Source organism: Arvicola amphibius, chromosome 3 (genome assembly GCF_903992535.2).
Source record: "Arvicola amphibius chromosome 3, mArvAmp1.2, whole genome shotgun sequence".
NCBI lineage: Eukaryota > Metazoa > Chordata > Mammalia > Rodentia > Cricetidae > Arvicola > Arvicola amphibius.
The window spans coordinates 108720087-108744077 of record NC_052049.1 but is presented as its reverse complement, the minus strand read 5'-3'; the positions used below and the strand labels follow the sequence as shown (position 1 = coordinate 108744077).

Sequence of the window (23991 nt, the reverse complement as noted above, 5' to 3'; positions counted from 1 at the left end):
GTTTGACAAGTGTTCTTTCCGGGATGTCGGGTGGTGAGGGCCTTCGACCCGAGCTACTATAGAGACTGAAACAGGAAGAAAGCTCAAGGCCTGCCTGGACTAGACAGTGAGTCAAAGGCTAGCCTGAGCATCTTAGTGAAACCCTGAGTCAAAGGCTAGCCTGAGCATCTTCGTGAAACCAGTCTCAAAATAAGTAAAAGCCAGGCCGGATAGGAAGACAGGAAATCGTGAAGAGGGGAGAAACCCCTCCTCACCTAGGAATCCAGTTGAAGCCGCTTGCCTGTGGAGAACAGGAACTCCAGCCAAATTAACATCTGCTTAATGCCTTCCCTTTCCAGGAATCTCACTAGAAACCCCATTCACAAGGGAAAAACTTTTACTAACCCCCTGGTGCAATCCCAGTGGCTCCAGACTTCATCTTATCAGAGGACAATTCCAGCCAAGGCATCTCTGGAGCCAACCTATAATCTCACTTATCAACCTATAATCTCAAGGGAGAGAAAAGGAGGGTGTGGGGGATGTTCAGGACCTGCAGTCAGGGAGTTAGATAGAGATAGTGCTGCCCCAGACTTGATCAGGAAGCTTCCCTCTGGAGCGAAGGGTGATTGATGCAGAGATTCAAGGCTGGTCACTCCAGTGCTCAACCTTAACGGGACGTCATACCACCTCCAAGACTCAGGAAACCTCAGGGGAAAGGGGGTAGAAAGGAGTAGAGTCAGATGATAAGACAGGATCATGAAATGCTTCTGGGCACAACACGCAATGGCACTCATGATGTCAGTGGCTGGCATGGCCTGCATAGGGTCCACACAAGCTCACTCCTCTAAATATTCAGTCACAGATTGGGGAGGGGCTCAAGGGGTCCTGCCTCACTCAGGGAGCACAAATGGTTTGATGATGGCTGGGGCAGAGGAAGGCTTTAGTGGCTAACCACTGGTGAATAAACCAGGCTCCAGGATAACTCTGTATGAGGCCTACAAAGGCAGCCTTGATTAAGCCCAGTGGACCCCAAAGTAAAAACAAAGGACATGACAGTGGGATGGGGACCTTTTAAAAAACATTTATGTTTATAACTGTGCCTATGTGTGGGCACATCGCCTGTGTGGGGGTGCCCAAGGAAGGCATAAGAGTGTCAGATACCCTGAGACGTGTTGGGGAACTGAGATTCAGTCTTTCAGAAGATCAGCAAACACTCTTAACCACCGAACCATCTAGCCAGCCCAGAATGGGGATTTGTACAACGAGAGACCAATGCAAGGTGGGCAAGGGGATAAGAGTAAGTGAGGGGACTGCTTGCTTCGCCATTGTGTCCTGCTAAGTCTGCTGAGGAGCTGTCATGAGTATGTCCCACCCTCCCGAACTGAAGTTATCATTGAAGTTAAATGGTGGCAGACACGACAGCGTTTGATCCATTTATGAGTCTTGTGATTGATGAGTGTGTGGGGATGGCAACCCTTGGGCAACAGAATAACATCAGTATGGTGGTCATTCGAGAAAGCAACAACATCGTGCATGAAGCCTTGGAAAGAGTCTAACAATGGCAGTTGAGCACAGCAGTCCACACCTCCCCTAAAGGGCCTGCTTGACTGTTGTATAGAATTGGATCATGTTTTCATATGAAACTTTTTACTAAGTAAACTTTTCTGATACTCAAAAAAAGGGTGGGGGGTATAGGGAACCAGTGTGACCAGAATACATATATATCTGGGACTTCTGGTCTAATTACTGCTTAAGTCCAGTCTCAAGGGGATAAGGTTTTGATACCCAACACCCTCCTCTGAGTTCTGCAAGCGTACAGGCACACTTGACTGCACATATACTACACTATACGCGCACACATGCACAGTTTTTAGATGGCAGAACAATTAACCTCTGCTTCTGGTGGCTCACAATGTCTTCTAAGTTTGAACTGTGTTCTCACTATCGATTAAAAGCACAAAGGGCTGGGCAGTGGTGGCGCACGCCTTTAATCCCAGCACTCGGAAGCAGAGGCAGGCAGATCTCTGTGAGTTCCAGGCCACACAGAGAAACCCTGTATGAGAAAAAAAGAAAGAAAGAAAATGTCCCATATATTTCCCTACTGGCTGATCTGATGGAAGTAATTTCTCAGTTGACATTCCCACCACTGCCCAGCTGCTAAGCACCATTTTAAGTGGCACACACTACTCATTTAATTTTCTTTACGAGGTCATAAGTACATGTTTGCACTCAAAATGTAGAGGCCAGAGAATCATGAGTTTGAGCCTGAGCTAATAGTGACACCCAGTCTCCAGAACAACAAAAATTTCTACTAAAATGTTTTCTGTTTTTATTTTTTTAAGACAAGCTTTCTCTGTTTAATAGCCCTAGCTGTCCTGGAACTAGTGCCGTAGACCAGACTGGCTTTGCCTGCTTCAGCCTTCCCAAGTGCTAGTATTAAAGACATGTACCATCACCGCCCGGCCCCAAATCTTTTTTTTTTCCAGTCCCAAATCTTAAGAAGTAAGAATTATATGGCTGGATGGTGGTGGTGTATGCCTTTAATCTCAGTACATGGGAGGCAGAGGCAGGTGGATCTCTGTGAGTTTGAGGCTAGCCTGGTGTACAAGAGCTAGCAACGGGATAGGCTCCAAAGCTACAGAGAAACCCTGTCTCAAAAAAAAGTAGAAAGAAAAAAGAAACCCTTTCTCCAAAAAACAGAACAAACAGACAACAACACCAAAAAGTAAGAATTATCGTGATTTTCTTTTTGTAGATGAGGAAAGGTTAAATGATTAAACTGGCAAACCACATGGTCAGATTGTTGAGTCCGTTTTTTTCCCCTTTAATCTAAAATGTGTTTACTGGGATGGTTTCCCTGTCATCTTGACTTGGATCCTTGTAGCTCTGCTTCCTCCAGAGGGACCGTCTTTCTGTAAGCTTTGTCTTTCCTTCTGGAGTCCGCTGAGGCCAGCAGAGCAGCCAGCACACTAGACTCCTATTTGTGCTTTTGTGTTCCTGAAGACCATGGACATTCGCTGGCATCCCACGTAGTTCGCGTCCTTCAAGCAGGAATGGGCTCTGCAGTAGAACCTGTTTTTTGTGTTTCCTCTTTTCTTCTGGAGAGGAATGAAGCAAGTCCTTTATGAGAAGCATGCTTTCCTGGAGTCAGGAATTTAAACTCGCTGGACTGTCTTTTTAAAACATTTTGTTTTCCACTCCCTAAAATCCAAAAATTGGTAGGAATGGGGACTAAAGCACATTCAAATGAATTGGACTGTGTGGCTTTCCTACATCTCAGAATCCTGAAGTCTGTGAGGTGTTAGTCCCTGGAAGGCCTTATCAGTACGGAGCATACCATCTTGCTTTGGTGTCGGGGAATGAGACGAGCCTGGACTTTGGAGTCACATCGGAATTTAAATTCCAGACATCTTCTTGTGTGGTGACGTAGAGATAATTTCAGCCCCCCCACCCCAGCTCAGGGTCTTACCATGTTGGCTTGGTACTTAGTGTGTAGGCCGTGGTGGTCTCAAACTCACAGCCATCCTCCTGTCTCAGCTCCTGAGTTCTGTGATTACAAGTGTGTATAACACTGGAACCTTTTGGTTCTCTTCCTATAGTGCAAAGACTTCAGAGCTTTAGAGGTTAAATAAAATGTGTAGGACTTTATTTTTTTTGTCCTTTATCGTCTCATTTCCTTGCCCTCCCCCCACTTAGGATTCTTAAGCCTGGAAGTGTCAGAACATTTATCTCTTTTTTATCTCAGAGACCCAAGATCCATAAAATCTGAATCTGTCACACCCTTGCTGTTAAACGAGGGTCTAATAAGGCAGGTACAGGTCGTATAAAGAGGTCAGGGTGCCCAAATTTATATTGTGTGTAGAGTACAAACAGGGTTCATAGGTACATGTATTCTCTGGTAATAGTAACTTTTATGTGTATATAATCTTTTAGATTTTTGACACATCTTTTATCCAACTGCCTAGGTTGGCCTTGCGCTCCCTCTGTTGCTGAGGCTGGCTTTCAACTCTCAGTCCTATCTCAGCCCCGTGAATAGCATGGACCGTGGCCTGCATCACCAGGCCCAGCACATGCAGGTTGTCCAGATACTGATCTGTAAAAGGTTTTGCTGAGTCATCATAAGAAATCGTTTCATAAGAGTGGTGTGGTACCACCAACTGAAGAAAATTCCGAAGAAATTACTCAAATTTACCATAACTTATTAGATAATATGCAAATACCAAGTTAACCAGCCTAGGGTGGACAGCCCTTTGTTTTGTTTTTTTTTTCCTTTCTAAAAAGTTTAAGTTTGGAACTTAAGTATTAGGAAAAAAGTTAGAAAAATAGAATTTATGTATGTATTTATTTTAAGTTTTTTATGTTTATAGTGTTTTATATTCATGTAGTTATATGTATCATGTATATGCCTCATGCCTGTGGAGGTCAGAGGAGTTCAGATGCCCTGAAACTGGAATTACAGAGAGTTATGAGCCACTACATGAGTGCTGGGAACCAAACCCTGGTCCTCTGAAAGAGCAGCAAGCGTTCTTAACCTCTGAGCCACATCTCTCCAGCCTCCTTGTATTTATTTTTGAGACAGGATCTCATTCTGTAGCCAATACCGGCCTCCCCCTTGTGATCTTTCTGCCTCAGCATTGCGAGCGCTGGGAATATGGGCCTGTGCCACTCCACCTAACTTAAGAATTAAGGGAAGGCGGTGGTGGCGTGTTCCTGGATGACTGAGTTCGAGGTCAGCCTAGAACCCACATATCCAAACCACCCCATCCAAAAAAAAAAAAAGCAGTAAGTCCATCATTTTTAGGATAGTCACCGGGCAATGCTGCCATCAGCATTTGTCTGGCATTTGTGAGGCCCTGGCTCAGTTTCTAGCACAACATTACAACAACAAGACAACAACAACAACAAAAACAAGCAAACACACAATGAAACCAATGACTCAGCAGGGAAAGGCACTGGTCCAGTGCCTTGGGACCTAGTTTAAAGTGTGTACTTTTAGGACCGGGAATGGTGGCACACGCCTTTAATATACCAGCACTTGGGAGAAAGAGACAGGTGAATGTCTGTGAGGCCAGCCTGGTCTACAAAGGAAGTTCTAGGCTAGCCAAGGCTAAATTGAGATCCATTTTAAAACAAATGGGCCATAAACACCACAAAATATGAAATTTTAAAGATCATTTAGCTGAGTTTGATGGCTCTCTGTGTGCAATCCCAAAACACGGGAGGCAGAGGCAAGAAGCTTGCTATTAGCCTGAGGCCAGGTTAGAAATAAGGCTCTCAATTCTGCCTCAAGGGAAAAAGAAAAAGAAAAAAGGGAAGAGGGAGGGAGGGAGAGAGAGAGAGAGAAAGAGAAAAGAAAGAAAATTATTCAGGGTCAAAGAATGGTGAACTTACATGGAAAGGCCACGAAAAACAGCGCCCTTGGAAGCAATGGCATGACTGAAAACTGAAGTATGTAGCCTGATTGCTCAGGACTTGAATGTGCTTACCACATTCTTAGGAAAATTGAAACCAGAACGATCCAAACTGATAGTGTTTTGCCTTTCCAACTGTAGCAAAGTATAAATTGCTTCCCTTAAACATGAAAAACATACATGTGAGCCATCCTGACATCATTTTCTTTCATCATACCACACGGAAGAAATGAAGGGAAACAAGTATCCTGCCGTAAACGTGAAATCCAGCCTGCCGTTGTGACTCTTACTACAGGCTCTGTGTGTGCAGCAAGGACCAGCACACACTTGTGTCTCCTTATGTGACTCGAATGTCAGCTATTTTACACAGATTTTTTTTTTTGTTTCATTTTGCTTTTGCTTTGAAACAGGATCTCATTTGGTAGCTTTGGCTGACCTGGAACTCCCTCTGTAGACCAGGCTCACCTCAGCTCGCAGAGATCTGTTGCCTCTGCCTCCAGAGTGCTGGGATTAAAGCCACAGGGTACCCGGGTCCTCAGGTTGTCTCTGGCAGATCGTATCCAGTCTTCAGACACAGACAGAGAGGCTCCTGAAAGAATAAGTAACCTGTTCTACTTCAACCTAGTTTCAAAATCAGATTAGCTTTATTCCACAGTTTACGCTTTAAATCTTGGCCAAGATTACCTGCAGTAAATGGATTTTCAAAGTAATTTATTGTTTGGAGAGTGCATAGCATGTAAATAGACATCAGGACAGCTTTGTAGATTTTGTGGATGGAGTAGGATCCACACACACACACACACACACACACACATATATACACACACATATACACACACACATACACACACAGAGACACATACACACACACTTTTCTTAAAAAAGATTATCTCACTATGTAGCCTTGGCTGGCCTGAAACTCATTATATAGAATAGGCTAACTTCTCTCTTTCTATCTTTATGTGAGTTCCAAAGATTGAACTCAGGTTGGCTTATTTTTTGGTTTTTCAAGACTAGGTTTCTCCATGTAGCCTTGATTGTCCTGGAACTCACAGAGGTGCCCCTGCTTCTGCTCCTGAGTGCTGGGATTAAAAGTGTGCGCCCATGATCACCAGGTACTGAACTCTGGTTGCTAAGTTTACAAGGCAAGCACCTTTACTCAATGAGCCATTTGCCTACCCAAGTTTATCTGTAATCTCTCTCTCTCTCTTTGTTTCTTTTTTTTTCGAGACAGGGTTTCTCTTTAGCTTTGTTGCCTGACCGGGAACTAGCTCTTGTAGACCAGGATAGCCTCGAACTCACAGAGATCCGCCTGCCCATGCCTCCCAAGTGCTGGGATTAAAGGCGTGCGCCACCACCGCCAGGCTAATATCTCATTTTTAAAAATTTATTTATTTATTTATTTATTCATTCATTCATTCATTCATTCATTTATTATACAATATTCTGTTTGTGTGTATGCCTGCAGGCCAGAAGAAGGTACCAGACCCCATCACAGATGGTTGTGAGCCCCCATGTGGTTGCTGGGAATTGAACTCAGGACCTTTGGAAGAGCAGGCAATGCTCTTAACCTCTGAGCCATCTCTCCAGCCCCCTAATATCTCATTTTTAAAGTACTGTTGTGACAGAGTCTTATGTTGCCCGGGATGACAACGTAAGAGGATGAACTTGAACTCTATTGTTTGTTTGTTTGTTAGGGTTTTTTGAGAAAGGGTTTCTCTGTATAACCACCCTGACTGTCCTGGAACCCACTCTGTAGACCAGGCTGGCCTCAAACTCACAGAGATCCACCAGCCTCTGCCTCCCAAGTGCTGGGATTAAAGGCCTGCACCACCACTGCCCCACTAAACACAATTCTTGAATGGGGGTTTGTTTCATTTACTTTTTGAGATAGGGTCTCATTGTGTAGCCCATGCCTGCTGAATTCAATTTGGTTTTCCTTTTTAGATTTCCTTATTCATTTATTTATTTATTTTTGAGACAAGGTCTATGCAACTTTGTAGCTACATGTAGCTTTACTATGTAGCTTTTGCTGGCATGGTGCTTGCTGTATGGACCAGGTTGACTTTGAACTCACAGGGATCTGCCTGCCTCAGCTTTCCAAGTACTGAGATTAAAGACATATGCTACCATGCCCAGCTCCGTTTTTATTTTATTTGTATGTGTGTTCTGCCTGACCGTTTCTTTGAGCAGCACAAGAACACGGTGCCTGAGGAGGCCGGAAGAGGGTGTCAGATCTGGAACTGGAGCTACAGATAATTGTGAGCCACCACCTGGGTGCCAGGAATCAAAGCTCGATCCTCTGGAAGAGCAACTGTTGTTCCTCACTGCCAAACCATCTCTCCAGGACCAAAACCTACTTTGTAGTCCAGGCTGGTCTCAAACCCTCAGTGGTCCTCTTGCATCAACTTTCTGAGTGATGAGATTATAGGCCACCCACCCAGCTGTGACCCTAATGACTTCTACATTTGGGGTCCCTCAAATGTTTGAGCTAAATTTTTAATAAAACTAGTATATCTTAATCGTTATTATCAACTTAATCTCAGTGTGTTCAAGATACTCTATGCTTAATAGTCTCTGAATGGGGCTGGAAAGATGGCTCAGAAGTTAAGAGCACTGGCTGCTCTTCCAATTCCCAGCAACCACATGGTGGTTCACAACCATCTATAAGATCTGGTACCTTCTTCTGGTGTGCAGGCAGAACACTGTATGTATAATAAATTAATAAATCTTTAAAAAACAGTCTCTGAAAATTGTGTGCATTATTTCATCTACACCCATGATTACTTTGATATATATGTATGTATGTATGTACATATATATATATATGTTTATAAAATAATTTGTACCATATAAATGATCTTCACTGTGTAGATTGAATAGGTTAGGAATGAGAAAGCAAGCAGAAGGAAGGCAAAGTCCCTGGTTTGGGGTAAAGCTGTAAGGATTTTAGGGCTAAGCAGTTAGTCGAGCCCTATCAGTTCTCATGGAACACAATGGTGTATGACTGGGTACATGTATTATTATCTTTGAGATGAGGTCTTGCTATGTTGCTCAGGCTGCTACTTGTTTTTTTTGTTTGTTTGTTTGTTTTTGTTTTGTTTTGGTTTTTCAAGACAGGCTTTCTTTGTATAACAGCCCTAGCTGTTATGGAACTAGCTCTGTAGACCAGGCTAGCCTCAAACTCACAAAGACCCACCTGCCTCTGCCTCCCGTGTGCTGGGATTCCATGTCTTGTTGCCACACTGACATGACTGTGTTTAAATTTGAGCTCTGCTACTGACTTAAACTCTCTGTGTTTTAGTTTTCTCATTTGTTTTTTGTTTGTTTTGATTTTGCTTTTCCAGACAAAGTTTCTCTGTGTAGCCCTGGCTGTCCTGGAACTCATGCTGTAGACCAGGCTGGCCTTAAACTCATGGAGATCCGTCCGCCTCTGTCACCAGAGTACTGGGATTAAAAGCATGTGTCACCATCTCCCAGCCTTCTTATTTGTTTTTTTAATTTTATTTACTTTTATGCGTATATGTATGTACTTGCATGAGTATATATGTAGTGTATATAAAGAAGCCTGAGCAGGTCAGAAAAGGGCATTGGGTCCCTTAGAACTGGAGTTACAGACAATTTTGAGCCACCATGTGAGTACTGGGAACCGAGCTGTCTTTCCAAGACCTAGTTTTTTCTTTCTTTCTTTCTTTCTTTCTTTCTTTCTTTCTTTCTTTCTTTCTTTCTTTCTTTCTTTCTTTTTGGTTTTTCGAGACAGGGTTTCTCTGTAGCTTTAGAGCCTATCCTAGAACTAGCTCTTGTTTACCAGGCTGGCCTCGAACTCACAGAGATCCGCCTGCCTCTGCCTCCTGAGTGCTGGGATTAAAGGCATGCGCCACCACCACTGCCCGGCTAGTTTCTAAAATGAGAATGCACTAGATGGTGATGGTGCACGACTTTAATCCCAGCATTCAGGAACCAGAGGCAGACAGATCTCTGTGAGTTCAAGGCCAGCTTGGTCTCTCAGAGTGAGTTCCAGGAGAGCCAGCATGGTTACACAGAGAAACCCTGTTGCAAAAAACAAGACAAGACAAAACAAACAAACAAATAGATAAATAAAATGAGAACACAAGAATCTTTTTATAGAATTAATATGGGTATGGAGTTGGGATAAAATATATACTATATTTAGAGTTTGGGAGTCAGGGGAGGAAAAGCTAACTATAGTAAAATTTGTTCGTGATGTCAGCACTCTAGGAGGTAGAGACAAGAGGACCTCAGGGTAATCCTTAGCTACAGGTATTTAGCCAGCCTGGGCTACATGAGATCCTGTCTCCAAAGAAACATTGCTTGTCACATGATGTCTCAGTAAATGATAGCTACCATTATTGTTCTCTCTCTTTCTGAGACATGTTTCACGCATGCCGGGCTGGGTGAACTTCAACCCTTCCTCCAGGAGAGTCCTTACAGGGACCCTACCACCAGGCTGCTACTTTCTGCCATGGGATTTATGTGGATGTCTGTAAAGCTGTATTCAGATTTCTGTCACTCTCGGGGGTGCCTTCTCTTTAGATCCCTTAGTTGGTACTCAACCTGGGCACAAAATACTCGCTTCACAATTACTGTTTGATGATTTTGACCAAGTCCTTAAGGGCAGCTGCCTTTGTGCCATTTACACGTAACATCTTGTCCTGAGAGGAGAAAGTACTTCGTACACTGATGAACACACCTGCTTTAACTAATTGCTTGCTTTAATTAATTTGGCCATGGTGATTTGGGTCGGCGGTCTTTCTCTTCGAATCTCTGGGATTAACAATAAACTTGTGACTGAAGTCAGTCACTAGTAGATCTTTTGGCAGCAAGGTATAATGTATTTCCAGTGCAGGTTCCACAGACCTCAGCTTCTCCTACGGTACTGTCTTCCCTTATTTATTTTTTCATTGCCGATACACATGGAGTTACAGTCCGTAACTGCTTTGGGGACGCGTACAGTTCCGTTTACAAGGCAACAGCGCCGAGTGACACAGAAACAGAGAAACACCAGAAATGAGGCAAACGATAAAAACTTTTTGGAACAGAATTCTGAAGTGCTTTGCATACAACGCAACAACAAAAACTTCCATTTCACTATTTTACAGATTTGAGTTCGGCTTATGTATTTTATTGAAATGGTTTCTCTTTAAATGTCCACATCCTTCCATCTGCATTTTTCTCTTACAAACTTTTATTTTATTGATTGATTTGGCTTCCGTTCATCTTTTGTTTTCATTTTCTATTTGCTTCACATTAAGGACTCAGTCAGCTTGGTTTGCAAAGTCAGTGGACTAAGGTTTGGAGCCAGTGGTGGCTCTCACTGTATCTGCAGCCGGCCCTCTGCTTGCTGAAGCCGAATGCCTGATTCATTGCTACGACTTCAGTGCCTTATCTCTCAGAATTTCTCAGCCTGGTACAATCTCTTTTGTGTCCTTATTGTGTTTTCCATTGGGAATAAATTTCCAAGGTAATTTTTGGATAGTTTCTAACAACGCTTTTAAATAATCGGGATTTCCTTCTCAAACAAAGGGGACTGGTTCCTGCTCCGAGAGCACAGACAAGAAACCTCTGCTGCTCAAAGGCAGAAAGCACTGAGAAGATTGCTAGTGACCACCCAGCTGCAGCCTCCATGATAGGCTCGTTTGGCTCAGGGACTCCAGGAAGAATTCTCAGAATTACATAGCAGAAGAGGCATGTTGCCTGGATACCATCCTCCAGGAAGAATAAAAATGTAGTCAGAGTAAAGGGCTTTAAAAAAAAAAAAATCTTACAACGAGATAAGAGTTAGTATAAGAAGCATTTCAAATATGCCCATTCTCTCAAATGAACAGGCATTTGTGTTATAACCCCAATGTCTCTTATTTCTACCTCTTTCAAAGGAAGACAAAACTCAGGTTAGGACCGTCACTTTAGCATGCGTGAAGCTCACCCAGACAAACCCAGACAACTCAATGCAAGCATCATTTCCCAGGCACTTTAGAAGGAAGTGTATGTATACTCTGTGAGGATGCTCTTATGCGAGTTAAACACGGGATAAAAAGCCAGAGAAACGGGGCGATACTGCGCATCCACCTCTCCCTGTCAGCATCTGAGTGCCACCCTAGAAACTGCTTCATCACTGTGGCCGCCGCGGCTTGCTCTTTCACTCTAAGCCTTTGCCCTGGTTGACAAAGGGAAACGCTCTGCTCCACCCACCGGGACCTGCTGACTTTGCCTTGTTCCCTGAAGAGCTAATTCAGGTTAAGCAGCTATGCCATAGGTAACCTATTTGTCAAAACCATTCAAAAGGCAAGTTACTTATCGGGAACTGGCTGGTTTTTGTTTTTTTTTTTTTTTATTTCTTGGACACCTCCCCCCCCCCATGTATGAGTTGTTTTGATAGTTTTGCTGGTGAATCCTTTCTGCTAATTCTTTCCCAAATGCCAACAAAGAAGAAAGCATTACCAGCTGTTAGCTGAACCCTCTCCCTTCACCCACTTGTTTTTCTCACCACCTGCTCCCTAATGGTAGTCTGCGTTCCTTCCAGCCCACAGTTATATTTTTCTTGGAGGCTAAGGCGGAGAAGAGAGACGCTGTGGTTTCCTCGGGTTCAGCCTCTCAGTGGGAAGTGATGGGCCATGTATTTTCAATGCCTTTAGGAAATGATCCCTGAAAATTTAAGGCCTAGAGTCTTCAAAGGTCCCACATTCACATCCTTCTAAAATGAAAGAAACAGAAGAATCTCCAAGCTTGGGCCAGTATTAAGTGTCCTTTGACCTAGCAAGGAAAAGGTCTAATGTCCCTCTCTATTCCAGTCAGTCTTGACAGTCTGGTTTCACGTGTTCTCAGAGAGAGGAGCAGGAGGCAGAATGCAAGAGGATCTTTCAACTTTCCTAAGAGACGTTCTCTAGAGGATTCTTTCCCTAAGGACATTCATTAAGTGACATGAATATTTGTTTCTTCTAGAAACTTCCAGTAGAGAAGTCTTTAGGGGTGTCAGATTTGAGTAATGACCCGCAACTGCCCCGGATATGTTTTGTTATCTATTAGCAATCCTCTGAACATCAAAATGGAATTCTTCACAGCATCGTGTCCCATCTTGGTTGGACTTGTTTCTTAGTTATTATTTTGGGTCCTATGGAAATCTGAAGGTTGGTTGTAGATAAGGAAAGAGAAAATCACTTTTCTCTGTTTCCCACTATTTCAAAACCTCCCCAGATTAATGTTCAAACCTTATGATACATGAAGTCAAGTCAAGGTAGAAAAAAAGTGTTTTTTTTTTTTTAATGTGAGTTTCTTTGAAGCAGTTGTCCCCATACATGTTGCAGAGAGGTGTAATATAAGGCTGTGGGTTTCTGTTTTGACTATCTGGATAATCACGCTAATCCGATACATTTGCAGAAATGATTAGAAATTGACCTATGAGATTCCCCTTTCTTCTTGACTGTGGTGACCTGCAACACTTCTATGTAAGATGTTTCAGGTGTATGCCACCTCACCTCTCCCTTATTTTCACCACAAGTTCTGGTGAGCAAAATAGGTTTGGGCCCCTCCTTCCCTCCACCTCTGCTCCGAAGGCACGATGAGGCGCCTTTATAGAGATGACCTGCCTACGTCCATTGTTTGGTGTCCTATAAGGAAGGTGCTTATCAGAACTGGTCCATGCCACTTCGTCTGCAGCTACTTAAGTGAGTTGTTATCTGGCTGAGGGGCTTGTGTGGCTGGTGAAGGAGCTCCAGTGGCTAGGCTAAGATCCTGACTTCCGGAAAAAGCGCAAGTCAAGTCCACTGTGATTCAGACAGTTTGGAAGGCTTTGCTCTGGCTGGGGATTGTGCTGAGTGTGGTTTCTGCTTTGGTCAGGGTCGTGTGGTGCACTTTCTTTGGTTCAGAACCTCTTGCTTCTGGTCCTATGAGGCTGTAGGCCTGGGTGGCTAAACCCGGCTGGGGCGCGGCTTCACTGGACAGTGTCCTCTGGCTCCTCGAGGCGCTATTCCCTGTGGAGCGGGTGGAGGAAGAGCCAGAGCGGGAGCTGCGGGAGCCCGAGGAAGAGGAGCTAGGCTTCACCAGGCGGGCTCTGGGGGCTTCTGCATCTTCTCTGAAAGGGAGAAATGAACAGAAGACAGCCAAGATAAACTTCAGGACTGCCAAGGGTGTGGTGACTCTCACGAAAGTTACTTCCTCCTGAGATTTTTTTTTTTTTTTCAATAAATTCCTCAAGCCAAAAACCTCAGAAGGAAGGCCTCGGTTAAGGAACAAAGCACTTCCTTGTTTTGTAAGACTTAAAGCTCAGTTTAGGGAAATGTTTGTGACAGTGACAGCCAGAGGCCCCACCAGTTGCTCCAGAAGGATGTGTGGCTCAACTTGAAATGGTCTGGATAGAATTGCCTTGATTTTGGGGTCTGTATACTTAAATCCTTTCATGTCCTGTAGGTTATGTCATCCTTTATTATAAACCCTTTTTAAGTGGTAATGAATCAGAAGTAAAGTTGAAAATTATGCTGGTTGATTGTCAGCTTGACTCAAGGTAGAGTCATCTAGAAAGAGGGAGCCTTAACTAAGGAAACATCACCATCACACGGGTCTTCTGGCAAGTCTGTAGGGCATTTTCTGGATTAATGAGTAATGTCAGAGAGCACAGCTCACTGTGGGTGGGGCCCCTTCGGTGGATGATGCCGAGCAGGCTAAGAGGAGCAAGTCAATAAGCAGCAGCCTCCATCACGGCCTTGGCTTCAGCTGTCAGCCCCCAGCCTCTTACCTTGAGTTCCTGCCCTGACTTCCCTTTGTACTGTAGCTATAAGGGGAATGAACCCTTCTCTCCCCCCACACTGCTGTGTTCGGTCGTGATGTTTATCACAGCAACGGAAAACAGGCCAGAGCAAGGACGGTTTCCCAATAAAGTGAGTCACACCTTCTACCCCTACACTGTAATTTCCCTCCTGCGGGAATGATCCTTTGAAGAGATCCACAGTGCAGAGGGGAAGAGGGCTGTTTATACTGAGGAGTTACTATGGACCGGGCCTGTAAAGGGAGTCTGCAGAAGCCGGGACGCTTACCGAATCTCATTAGGTCTCTCCTCTTCCTCATATCTCTCTTTGCTTTTCCTTCGGATTAGCAGCCAGATCAAGAGGAAAATGAGGAAGGCCCCGGCCACGATGCCCGTCACTGCTCCTGCTACCATGCCGATGCTTTGCACGTCTGTTTTCTCAGAAGCACAGACAGAAGTAAAGTCAAACGTAAGCGAGGAGGCGCATGACACTCAAGACAGAAGCCCTGGACAGGACGGCTTCTAACACCACACTCCATGACCCTCACAGGTTGTGTGATTGAACCTTTCCATATTCTTGCAAGCGATAGTTACAAACTTTATATTCAATTGGCTCAGATTTTAGTGACACAGTCTGGCTTGATTTATATGATAAAATGGGTTGGGAAAGCGATTGTGTCATGTTAAAAACATTTTAATCCTATTACGATACCTTTGGGCCATCTTCTAGCTCTGCCCACACCCCTTTCTCTAACTTCCCTTTTCTACTGGGAAAATAAACTTGGTTATAGCCTGTATAACCTACAGTGTACAATTCTGTGTGTGGTTGACTAGCGGCTTTCAAACTCAGAACCCAAGGTGAGTTTGATTTGCAGATTAGTATCATGTACACTCTCATTTGAATATGAAATGTGTTGAATATTTATTAGTAAGTGCCCACGTTAAGTCAGGCAGTTCTAGGTATGATAAGGAGCAATAAGAGCTTTTCTGTCTGCGAGTCTGCATTCAACAAAAGGGAACAAAGCAAATCAATAAAGAAATAGATACAGAGAATGCTGGCCAGTGGCTGTGAGAGCAAAGGGGATGACCGGCAATTCAGAGGGAGAACAGAGGAACGCAGTTTCAATTTGGGCAAGGAGGACTCCGATGGAGGGGTGTGGAGCTGAAATACAAAAGCCAGGGCTGTCTTGTGGTGAACTAGACATAGTGGGTGTGATGGATGTGAGCCTGGCTGCAGGACAGCGAGCAAAGGAAAGTGTGGGGCGACGAAGTCACAGAGAGAGGAAGGTACCAGCTCCCATGAGGCCTAATGGGCCATGCAATCGTTTCATTATAGAGGCAATAGAAGAGTTACATGGTTCAAGTTCTGTTTAAGAGAGCACGCTACTGCAGTTCTAGGGAGAATGAAGGGTTCCAAGGGAAGGAAAGGAAGCAAGGGTAGGGTTAGGATGCTTCTGACTGTGCAGGCTGGAGAGGATGGTGAGCAAGCTAGGCCAAACTCAAGGCTTTAGAAGCAGGTAGAAGGGTACCACTTCTATTTTGAAAGCATTGTCAACAGAAAGTGCTGTTTCCTCTTGTGCTGCTTATCTTTATAAACTAAACAGCCTCTCACTATAAACATTGACCTTTTATCCAATTTCCCCCTGAGACAGGGTCTTGGGTGGTCTGGAATTCACTATGTAGATCAAGGTATCCTCACACATAACAGAAATCCTCCTACCTCTGCCCCACAAGAGTTGGCGTTAACGGTGCGCACCACCCAGCCTGGCAAAAAGATTTTTTTTTAAAAGAAGAAATTGGACTTTAGGGGGCTGGAGAGATGGCTCAGAGGTTAAGAGCACTGGCTGCTCTTCCAGAGGTCCTGAGTTCAATTCCCAGCAACCACATGGTGGCTCACAACCATCTGTAGTGAAAGCTGATGCCCTCTTCTGGTGTGCAGGCATACATGCAGATAGAGCATGCATATACGTAAAATACATAAAAATAAATAAATCTTTAAAAACTTAGAAAAAAAAGTAAAATGGATTTACGCATGTATGCCTTTGTGAGTGTACGCAGAGGTCAGAGGACAAGTTGCACGAATCTGTTTTTTCCTTCGAGCCTGTGGATTCCTGCAATCAAGTTAAGGTCATCATGCTAGGCAGTAAGCACCTACTGATCTCGCTGGCTTTGGGTTTACTTTATGTGAACACAGTCAGTTCAGTAATGCTCTTTTCCTTATGGCCCCACCACCAATACACGACTGAATGGATTATCTACTAACAGAAACTGAAGTTGTTTCTTACTTTTTCACAATTAAAATAATATTTCATTAATTTCCATGTATGTTTGCATACTTTGGAATATCTCTAGAGGATAAATTCACAGAAATGTTGCTGGATACAATTGAATGCATTTTTTCTATCTAAATTTAAATGGAATAAAAAACAGGCATGGTGGTACATGTCTATAATCTGTGGGCTTGAAGCTATCCATGGCTATATAGAAAGCCTATTGATACCCTGGGCTGCACAGTGAGCCCTGTCTCAATAATAAATAATATATGTTAATAAAATGCGTTAATAGAATGGATTAGTAACTGTGGCATACTTGTACAACAAAACACTACAGAACAGTGAGAATGCCCAGTTGGTGGGAAACACTATTAATTTCAGCTTTTGGGAAGTCGAGCCATGAAGAATGTCCAAGTTTGAAGGCAGTATGGCTTTCTAGCAAGTTCAAAGCCAAAATAAGCTACACAACAAGGCTCTTTCTCAGAAAGATAAAAACCAAAGGCTGAGGATGGAACTCAGTGGCAGACTGCTTGCTTAGAATGTACCAGGCTGCTGGGCAGTGGTGGCGCACGCCTTTAACTCCAGCACTCGGGAGGCAGAGACAGGTGGATCTTAGTGAGTTCAAGGCCAGTCTGGTCTATAGAGTGAATTCTTGGACAGCCAAGGCTACCCAGAGAAACCCTGTCTCCCCAAAACAAAACAAAGAATGTTGAAGCTCGTGTTGCTCCAATACAGATAATTATTTTCCCTAACTAGACTGGAACGGAGTTGTGAGGAATAATCGGACATAGCTTACACGGTCATCCTTGAAGGGCAAGATCTCTCATTTATTTTTCAAATAGTTTATATATCATCATAACAATTGAGCGGGAAAACACATTAGGCTGTATCCTAGGTAACCAGGCGAATGGTCTTTTGTCACGTCTGCATCTACCTGTTTGAGTATGTTAGCTGTCACGTAGGCCATGAATTAGCATCTCTATAAGACATCCTCCCGAGTGCTGGAATTAAAGGCATGTGCCACCACTGCCCTGTTAAAAAATGACTTTTGAGGGCTGGAGAGATGGCTCAGAGGTTAGGAGCACTGGCTGCTCTTCCAGGGGTCCTGGGTTCAATTCCCAGCAACCACATGGTGGCTCACAACCGTCTGTACTGAGATCTGGCGCCCTCCTCTGGCGTGCAGGCATACACCGGGGCAGAATGTTGTATACATAATAAATAAATAAATAAATAAATAAAAAATGACTTTTGAGGTGTGGTTTCATGTAGCCTAGACTGGCCTCAAAGTATTTTTTTTCAAAGATTTACTTATTTATTATGTATACAGTGTTCTGCCTGCATGTATCCCTGCAAGCCAGAAGAAGGTACCAGATCTCATTACAGATGGCTATGAGCCACCATGTGGTTGCTGGGAATTGAACTCAGGACTTCTGGAAGAACAGCCAGAAGAACAAGCTCTGAGCCATCTCTTCAGCCCTGGCCTCAAATTCTTTATGTAAGAGAATGACACTGAGCTCCCGATCTTTCTGCCTCCTCTTCCCAAGTATTGAGATTTCAGGTTTGTCCTGCCAGGGCTAGCTAAGGAACCATTTTATTATTGTTTCAACACATAACCTTTCTAAGAATTGGTATTATTCGCGTGCGCGCGTGTGTGTGTGTGTGTGTGTGTGTGTGTGTGTGTGTGTGTGTGTTTGAGACACGGCCTTGGTTTATAGCCCAGACTGACTCTGAGTCCATGATCCTCCTGACTGTTGAGGTGTAGTATAGGTATGAGCTTCCATACCTAGTTGGTACTGTTTTTTTTCCCTTTCAATGACACGATAGCTTCAAGTAAAAAGAGTGGGCTTTCAGTTGACATGATGGGCAGTTCATAGTTTTTTTCTGTGAAGATCTTGTTAAATTTGTAAGATAACTGCTAGATGAAAGGACAGAAGTCCAGTTCCTGACCCTTTGTAACCCCAGGACAATTGACAGACTCAGTGAACGCAGAGACCTCAGCCCCTGGTTTTTAGAACATTAACTATTTTGCTGTCTACCCCAGCGATATTTACAATCTCCAAGTTAAAGTGTCTCTGTCCCTAATCTAAGGTTTCAAATGCTCTTTGGACCAGTTTTAGCATCTTAACAGCTCCTTCATTAACGAGGAGCTTGTGTGGTGTGGAGGGGGGGCAGGGCTGGGTATGAACGCATTACTGCACCCTCCTGTGGAGGTCACAGGACAACTAGAGGGAGTTGCTTCCTCCCACCAGTCAGTCCTGGGTGCAGAGCTCAGGCTATTAGGCTTGGTGCCAACAGCCTTTTTCTGCTGAACACCCTTGCTAGCCCATGACTCACTGCTAGGAAATAAAACACACAGCTCTGGCTTTGCTTCCACAAAATCACTGCACTCTCAAGTCTCCAGAGCTCCAGTGACTGCTTCAGGCCAGTCGGCAGCCACGTCAGAGGGCTAGCCTCCAGCATCCGGGTCTTGTGATGTGTGCAGCCCCATGACCCACTGTGTAACCTCTCCTGAGAGTGAGGAATGACTTCCTAGCTAGGCCACTCTTGAATCTTCAACTTACAGAAACTGAGAGTGTTATGCCCAGACCTCAGAATCCCCCCAAAAGCAACAAGGAGTTCGGAGTCCCATATGTAAAAGCAAAGAGCCTTTATTCTTATTCAAATTCAAACTCAGGACTCTGTGTGTCCAATACTTTGCCATGGATCAGAGAGCCATGGACTCAGTTGGGGTGGGGTTTTTTGTTTGTTTGTTTGTTTTTTATAAAAGCAGAAGTTAGGGTGAGGGATTTCTAAGGTTCAGGACCCCTGATTGGCTGACATCTGTCTAGGGGTGCCTTGGTGAAGGGGGGAGGGATAGGTGTGCTGGGCTAAGGGTCATCAAGTGATCCTATCTACAATAGTTGGAACGTTAGGAATGTCCTTTGGATGGTCTGTTGCTGGGTGGTCTCAGTTTGTGGTCTTTCTTGGAACCAGGTACTGCCTTAGGGTAAACTAGTGAGACCAGGCCTACTTTCCCGTTGGTCTCCATAGAGCCTGTCTTGGCAGGTGTGTACTAAGCTGCCCTGGGTTCTTCAAGAGTCAAAAAATTTTAATTCACTAAATTTGGGGCAATTTGTTACACAGAAATAGATACAAGTATTCAGGTTGGTTTTACTTTGTAATTGTCATCATGTCCGTGTGTGTGTGTGTGTGTGTGTGTGTGTGTGTGTGTGTGGTGTGTGCGTGTGTCCCGCCACAGTGTGTGTGTGTGTGAGGTGTGTGCATATGTCCCTGCCACAGTGTGCATGTGTGTATGATATGTGTGTGTGTGGTGTGTGTGCGTGTGAGTGTGTATGTGGTGTGTGCATGTGTGTGGGTGTGTGTGTGTGAGTCTGTGTGTGTGTGTCCCCGTCACAGTGGTTTTGTAATCCCCCAGATGAAAGTGCTCCTGCTGCACCATGGAAGATATTTTGGCAGGCTGCCATTTTTGTGGACTATAAGCTTTAGAGCTAGTTAAGACTGTTGATTGGGCCTGGAGAGTTGGCTTGGCAGTTAAGAACACTGGCTGCTCTTTCAGAGGACCTGAGCTCAATTCCCAGTAACCACAGGGTGGTTCACAATCATCTATAGCAGATTTGATGCCCTATTCTGGCATAAAGGTGTACATGTGGATAGAGCCTTCTATATATAAAATAAGTAAATAAATCTTTTTTTGTGGGGGTTTGAGACAGGGTTTCTCTGTAGCTCTTGGAGCCTATCCTGGAACTAGCTCTTGAAGACCAGGCTGGCCTCGAACTCACAGAGATCTGTCTGCCTCTGCCTCCTGAGTGCTGGGATTAAAGGCGTGTGCTACCATTGCCCGGTGTAAATAAATCTTAAAAAAAAGACTGTAGGCTGATTTTCTCTCTTGTCATATTTATTTCTTTATTTTTGTTTTGATAAAGGGTCTCACTATATATCCATGGCTGTCCTGGAACTCACTCTGTAGACCAGGCTGGCCTCAGATTCAGAGATCCACCTGCCTCTGCCTACCGAGTGCTGGTATTAAAGGAGTACACCACCACACCTGGCTCTTTCCTTTAAAATAAATGTTATTATCAAGTGGCCCAAGGTGGCATCAAATTCACTATCTTCCTGTCATAGCATCCCTGGTGCTAGGGTTACAGAATGCATCAAAACACTTGACTTTTGTTTTGATGTTGGATTTTATATAGCTCTGATTGACTCTAAACTTCTTGTGTGTAGTAGAGGATGACCTTGAACTCCAGATTATTCTGTCTTTACCTTCTAAACTCGGGGACTGTGTGAGCGTGCATGTATGCGTGTGTGTGTGTGTGTGTACAGGAGCATGGTGCTGACTAGCACGTGCTAGCCCAGTGAGCCAAATTCCCAGCTCCGTAGCTCAGAGGACTGGCTAATTCGCATTGGTAGCCATACAACCAGTCAAAATCATGTTCTTCTGGAAAGAAAGACTTTGACCTTGACCTCACTTTTATCATGAGTAAAACATTTTATACTAAACTGCGATGTAAGAATAAAAATTTTCAATGAAACAAACACACAGACAAAATCCCCTTTGGAAAGTTGGGGAGTTAGCTCCGTGGTAGAAGGCTGCTCTCACGCCCGAGGTGCTGGGGTTTATCTCCAGTCTTAGAGAAAGACAAGCTGAGATACTCACACTGCACAGTCTTAGAGAAAGACAAGCTGAGATACTCACACTGCACAGTCTTAGAGAAAGACAAGCTGAGATACTCACACTGCACAGTCTTAGAGAAAGACAAGCTGAGATACTCACACTGCACAGTCTTAGAGAAAGACAAGCTGAGATACTCACACTGCACAGTCTTAGAGAAAGACAAGCTGAGATACTCACACTGTACAGTCACTCGCACCACACAGCTCTCCTTCCCAGCCTCGTTGCCTGCTGTGCACTGGTAGAGCCCAGAGGAGGCCATGGTGAGATTCTGCAGCAGCACTCGGCCGGGGTTGTTGTAATCTAGACAAGCAGAAAGCAGAATGGTAAGTCTCCTCCATGACAGGGTCTACATTGTTTACTGTTGCGCATCACTGATAATGCCAAATGGGATGAAATGCCAGAAAAGATTCTGTTTTAAAACATGGGAAATGGGTAAATATTATTTTAATATTTAATACAATTGTTTTAATTTAATATCAAGAGTTACAGAAGATTGGGATCAAAGGGCTTGGTGGCTATTTGAGAGGGTGGAGCAGGGGAATCACCCATTTATGGCCTAACAGGCTGCAGAGGGAGCTCAAGGCTATTCTGGGCAATTTCCTGAGATTCTATCAGAGGCAGGCAGGGAGTGTGTACAAGGTCCTAGGTCCAATCTCTGGTGCAGAGCCAAAAGGAAAGAAAAAGATGGCGAACAGTCAGTGAACCCTCAGTAATTTAGATACAGTAGTTTATGTAGTCCATTTCCCCGACTTTCATTTTTATGACGTTTGAAGAAAGAAGTAGGGTTTTGTTGGACCAGTTTACAGGTGAGAAAACGAAATTCAAGAGATTTAACAGTATCCAGTCATGTTGGTAAGTCCCTATAACCCAGCATCTGGGAGATGGAGACAGCATAGTCCAGAATACAAGACCATCCTTGGCTATGTAGTATGTTCTATATCGACCTGGGCTTTATGACAACCTGTCTCAAAAAACAAACAATACGGATGGAGAGATGGCTCAGCGGTTAAGAGCACTGCCTGCTCTTCCAAAGGTCCTGAGTTCAATTCCTGGCAACCACATGGTGGCTCACAACCATCTGTAATGAGGTCTGGTGCCCTCTTCTGGCCTGCAGGCACACACACTGACAGAATATTATATACATAATAAATAAATAAATATTTAAAAAACAAACAAACAAACAATAGCAGCAAGAAAGGTTCACACTGGACATGCTGGTAGCCTATGCTTGTAATCGCAGCACCTGCGAGGCAGAGGCTGAAGGATCAGTTGTTCAAGGCCAGCCTGGCCTACAGAAGATCCTATATCTGATCTTAGCCAAAGATTGAGAGTAGACCTCTGCTGGTTGGTTTCTGATCATCACTTTGACACACCTGGGAAGAAGAAACCCCCAACTGATACTGATGACACTGGCCTCTGGGTGTGTCCGTGAAAGACTGAAAGACTGTCCTTGATCCATGGTGATGGTTGATGTTGGAGGAAGGCTCAGGTAACTGCAGGTGGCACCCTCTCTAAGTGGGAGGGCCCAGACTGTGTAAGAAAGCTAGTTGAGCATATTCAGAGAGAGAGAGAGAGAGAGAGAGAGAGAGAGAGAGAGAGGAGAGGAGAGAGAGAGAGAGAGAGAGAGAGAGAGAGAGCGAGAGAGCAAGATGGTAAGCAGTGTTCCTAACCCTAACCTCACCCTAACCAGGGAATGGTTCTTGCTTGCAGGTTGGTTGTTTGTTTAATTTTCGAGACAAGGGTCTTAGTAGTTTTGGAGCCTGTCCTGGAACTTGCTCTTGTAGACCAGGCTGGCCTCGAACTCACAGAGATCTGCCTGCCTCTGCTTCCCAAATGCTGGGATTAAAGGCGTGCACCACCACTGCCTGGTAGCCTGTAGGTTCTTGTCTTGACTTCCTGCCTGACAGTGACCTGGGAGCGTAAGACAACACAAACCCTCCCTCTCCTCGCTGCTTTTTGTCATAGTGTTTTATCACAAGAGCAGAAAAGCAATCTAGGACAGGATGCTATATGAGACCCTGCCTCAAAAAAAAACCAAAACCAAAACCAAAACCAAAAACCCCAAATCAATCCAAACCAGAGCAAAGCAAGCCATTGACAACCACACAGAAAGGAGATTTCTCAGCCTGGTCAAGGACATCCGGCATGCTGCTGGCCCGGCAGACCGGCAGATTTGGAAGTCGTGGCCACTGTATATATTTTTGGCCCCAAGGACGGACAGGAAGATGACTTACCAACTCTAGATCTGGGCGGCAGGTGTTCATCCTCTCCCTCCTTCTCCCGGATCCGCTGCCAGTAATACACAATGGGCTTCGTGCCTGAGGCCGACTCACACTGCAGCGTCAGGTCGCTGCCCTCTGTCAGCTCCCCTTCCAGCTCACACTTGGGCTTGGATGGTTTCACTGGTGAAAAAAAATTGTTTTAAAAATGTGATCGTTCAGAGGTTCTCCTAATGGCAGAGTCAGTGGAAGAACTACACCCCGCGAGGCTGTTTATTTAGCCATCCATTTTGCCAACTTTTGTTCGCCTTCCCTCCTAAAGCCCAGTCGCCCTCTCCCGGGCATCTCTTAGCTGCTACCAGCAGCGGCAGAACCTGCAGTCTCAGAAAGCCCCATGCCATGTTACAAAAAAACAAACACTGTTATTTACTGGGAATTTTAGGAAAGTTAAATATAATTCTAACTGATATTGGGACAAGGATAGAAGATCAGTAGTTTGGAAGTAATTATTTAAATAATCAAAGGAAATTATTCAAATATGAGAGGGCGCTTAAATTTTATAATGAGCTACCCGGGGAAAATCATAATTATGGGTCATCAAGGTGGCTCAGTGGGTAGAAGCACTTGCCGTGCGAGCCTGGATTCCTGAGTTCAGTCCCCAGAACCAACAACAGAA

General features: G+C 44.4%; 1 protein-coding gene and 1 pseudogene across 1 annotated transcript in view; one reads left to right on the top strand and one right to left on the bottom strand.

Annotated features, from left to right (window-relative positions):
• The first annotated feature begins 1336 nt into the window (after positions 1-1336).
• LOC119810806 lies at positions 1337-1535 on the top strand (annotated as a pseudogene).
• Positions 1536-12527: 10992 nt separating this feature from the next.
• The window catches only part of LOC119810363 (CXADR like membrane protein), an 86312-nt gene continuing 74848 nt past the window's right edge, over positions 12528-23991 (bottom strand). Inside the window, exons 4-7 of the mRNA XM_038323807.1 lie at positions 23331-23498; positions 21274-21396; positions 14438-14579; positions 12528-13479 (exon numbers count right to left, since the gene is read on the bottom strand). Of these exons, the coding sequence (XP_038179735.1) occupies positions 13179-13479; positions 14438-14579; positions 21274-21396; positions 23331-23498 (734 nt within the window). The 3' untranslated portion in view covers positions 12528-13178. The remainder of the gene's footprint in view (positions 13480-14437; positions 14580-21273; positions 21397-23330; positions 23499-23991) is intronic.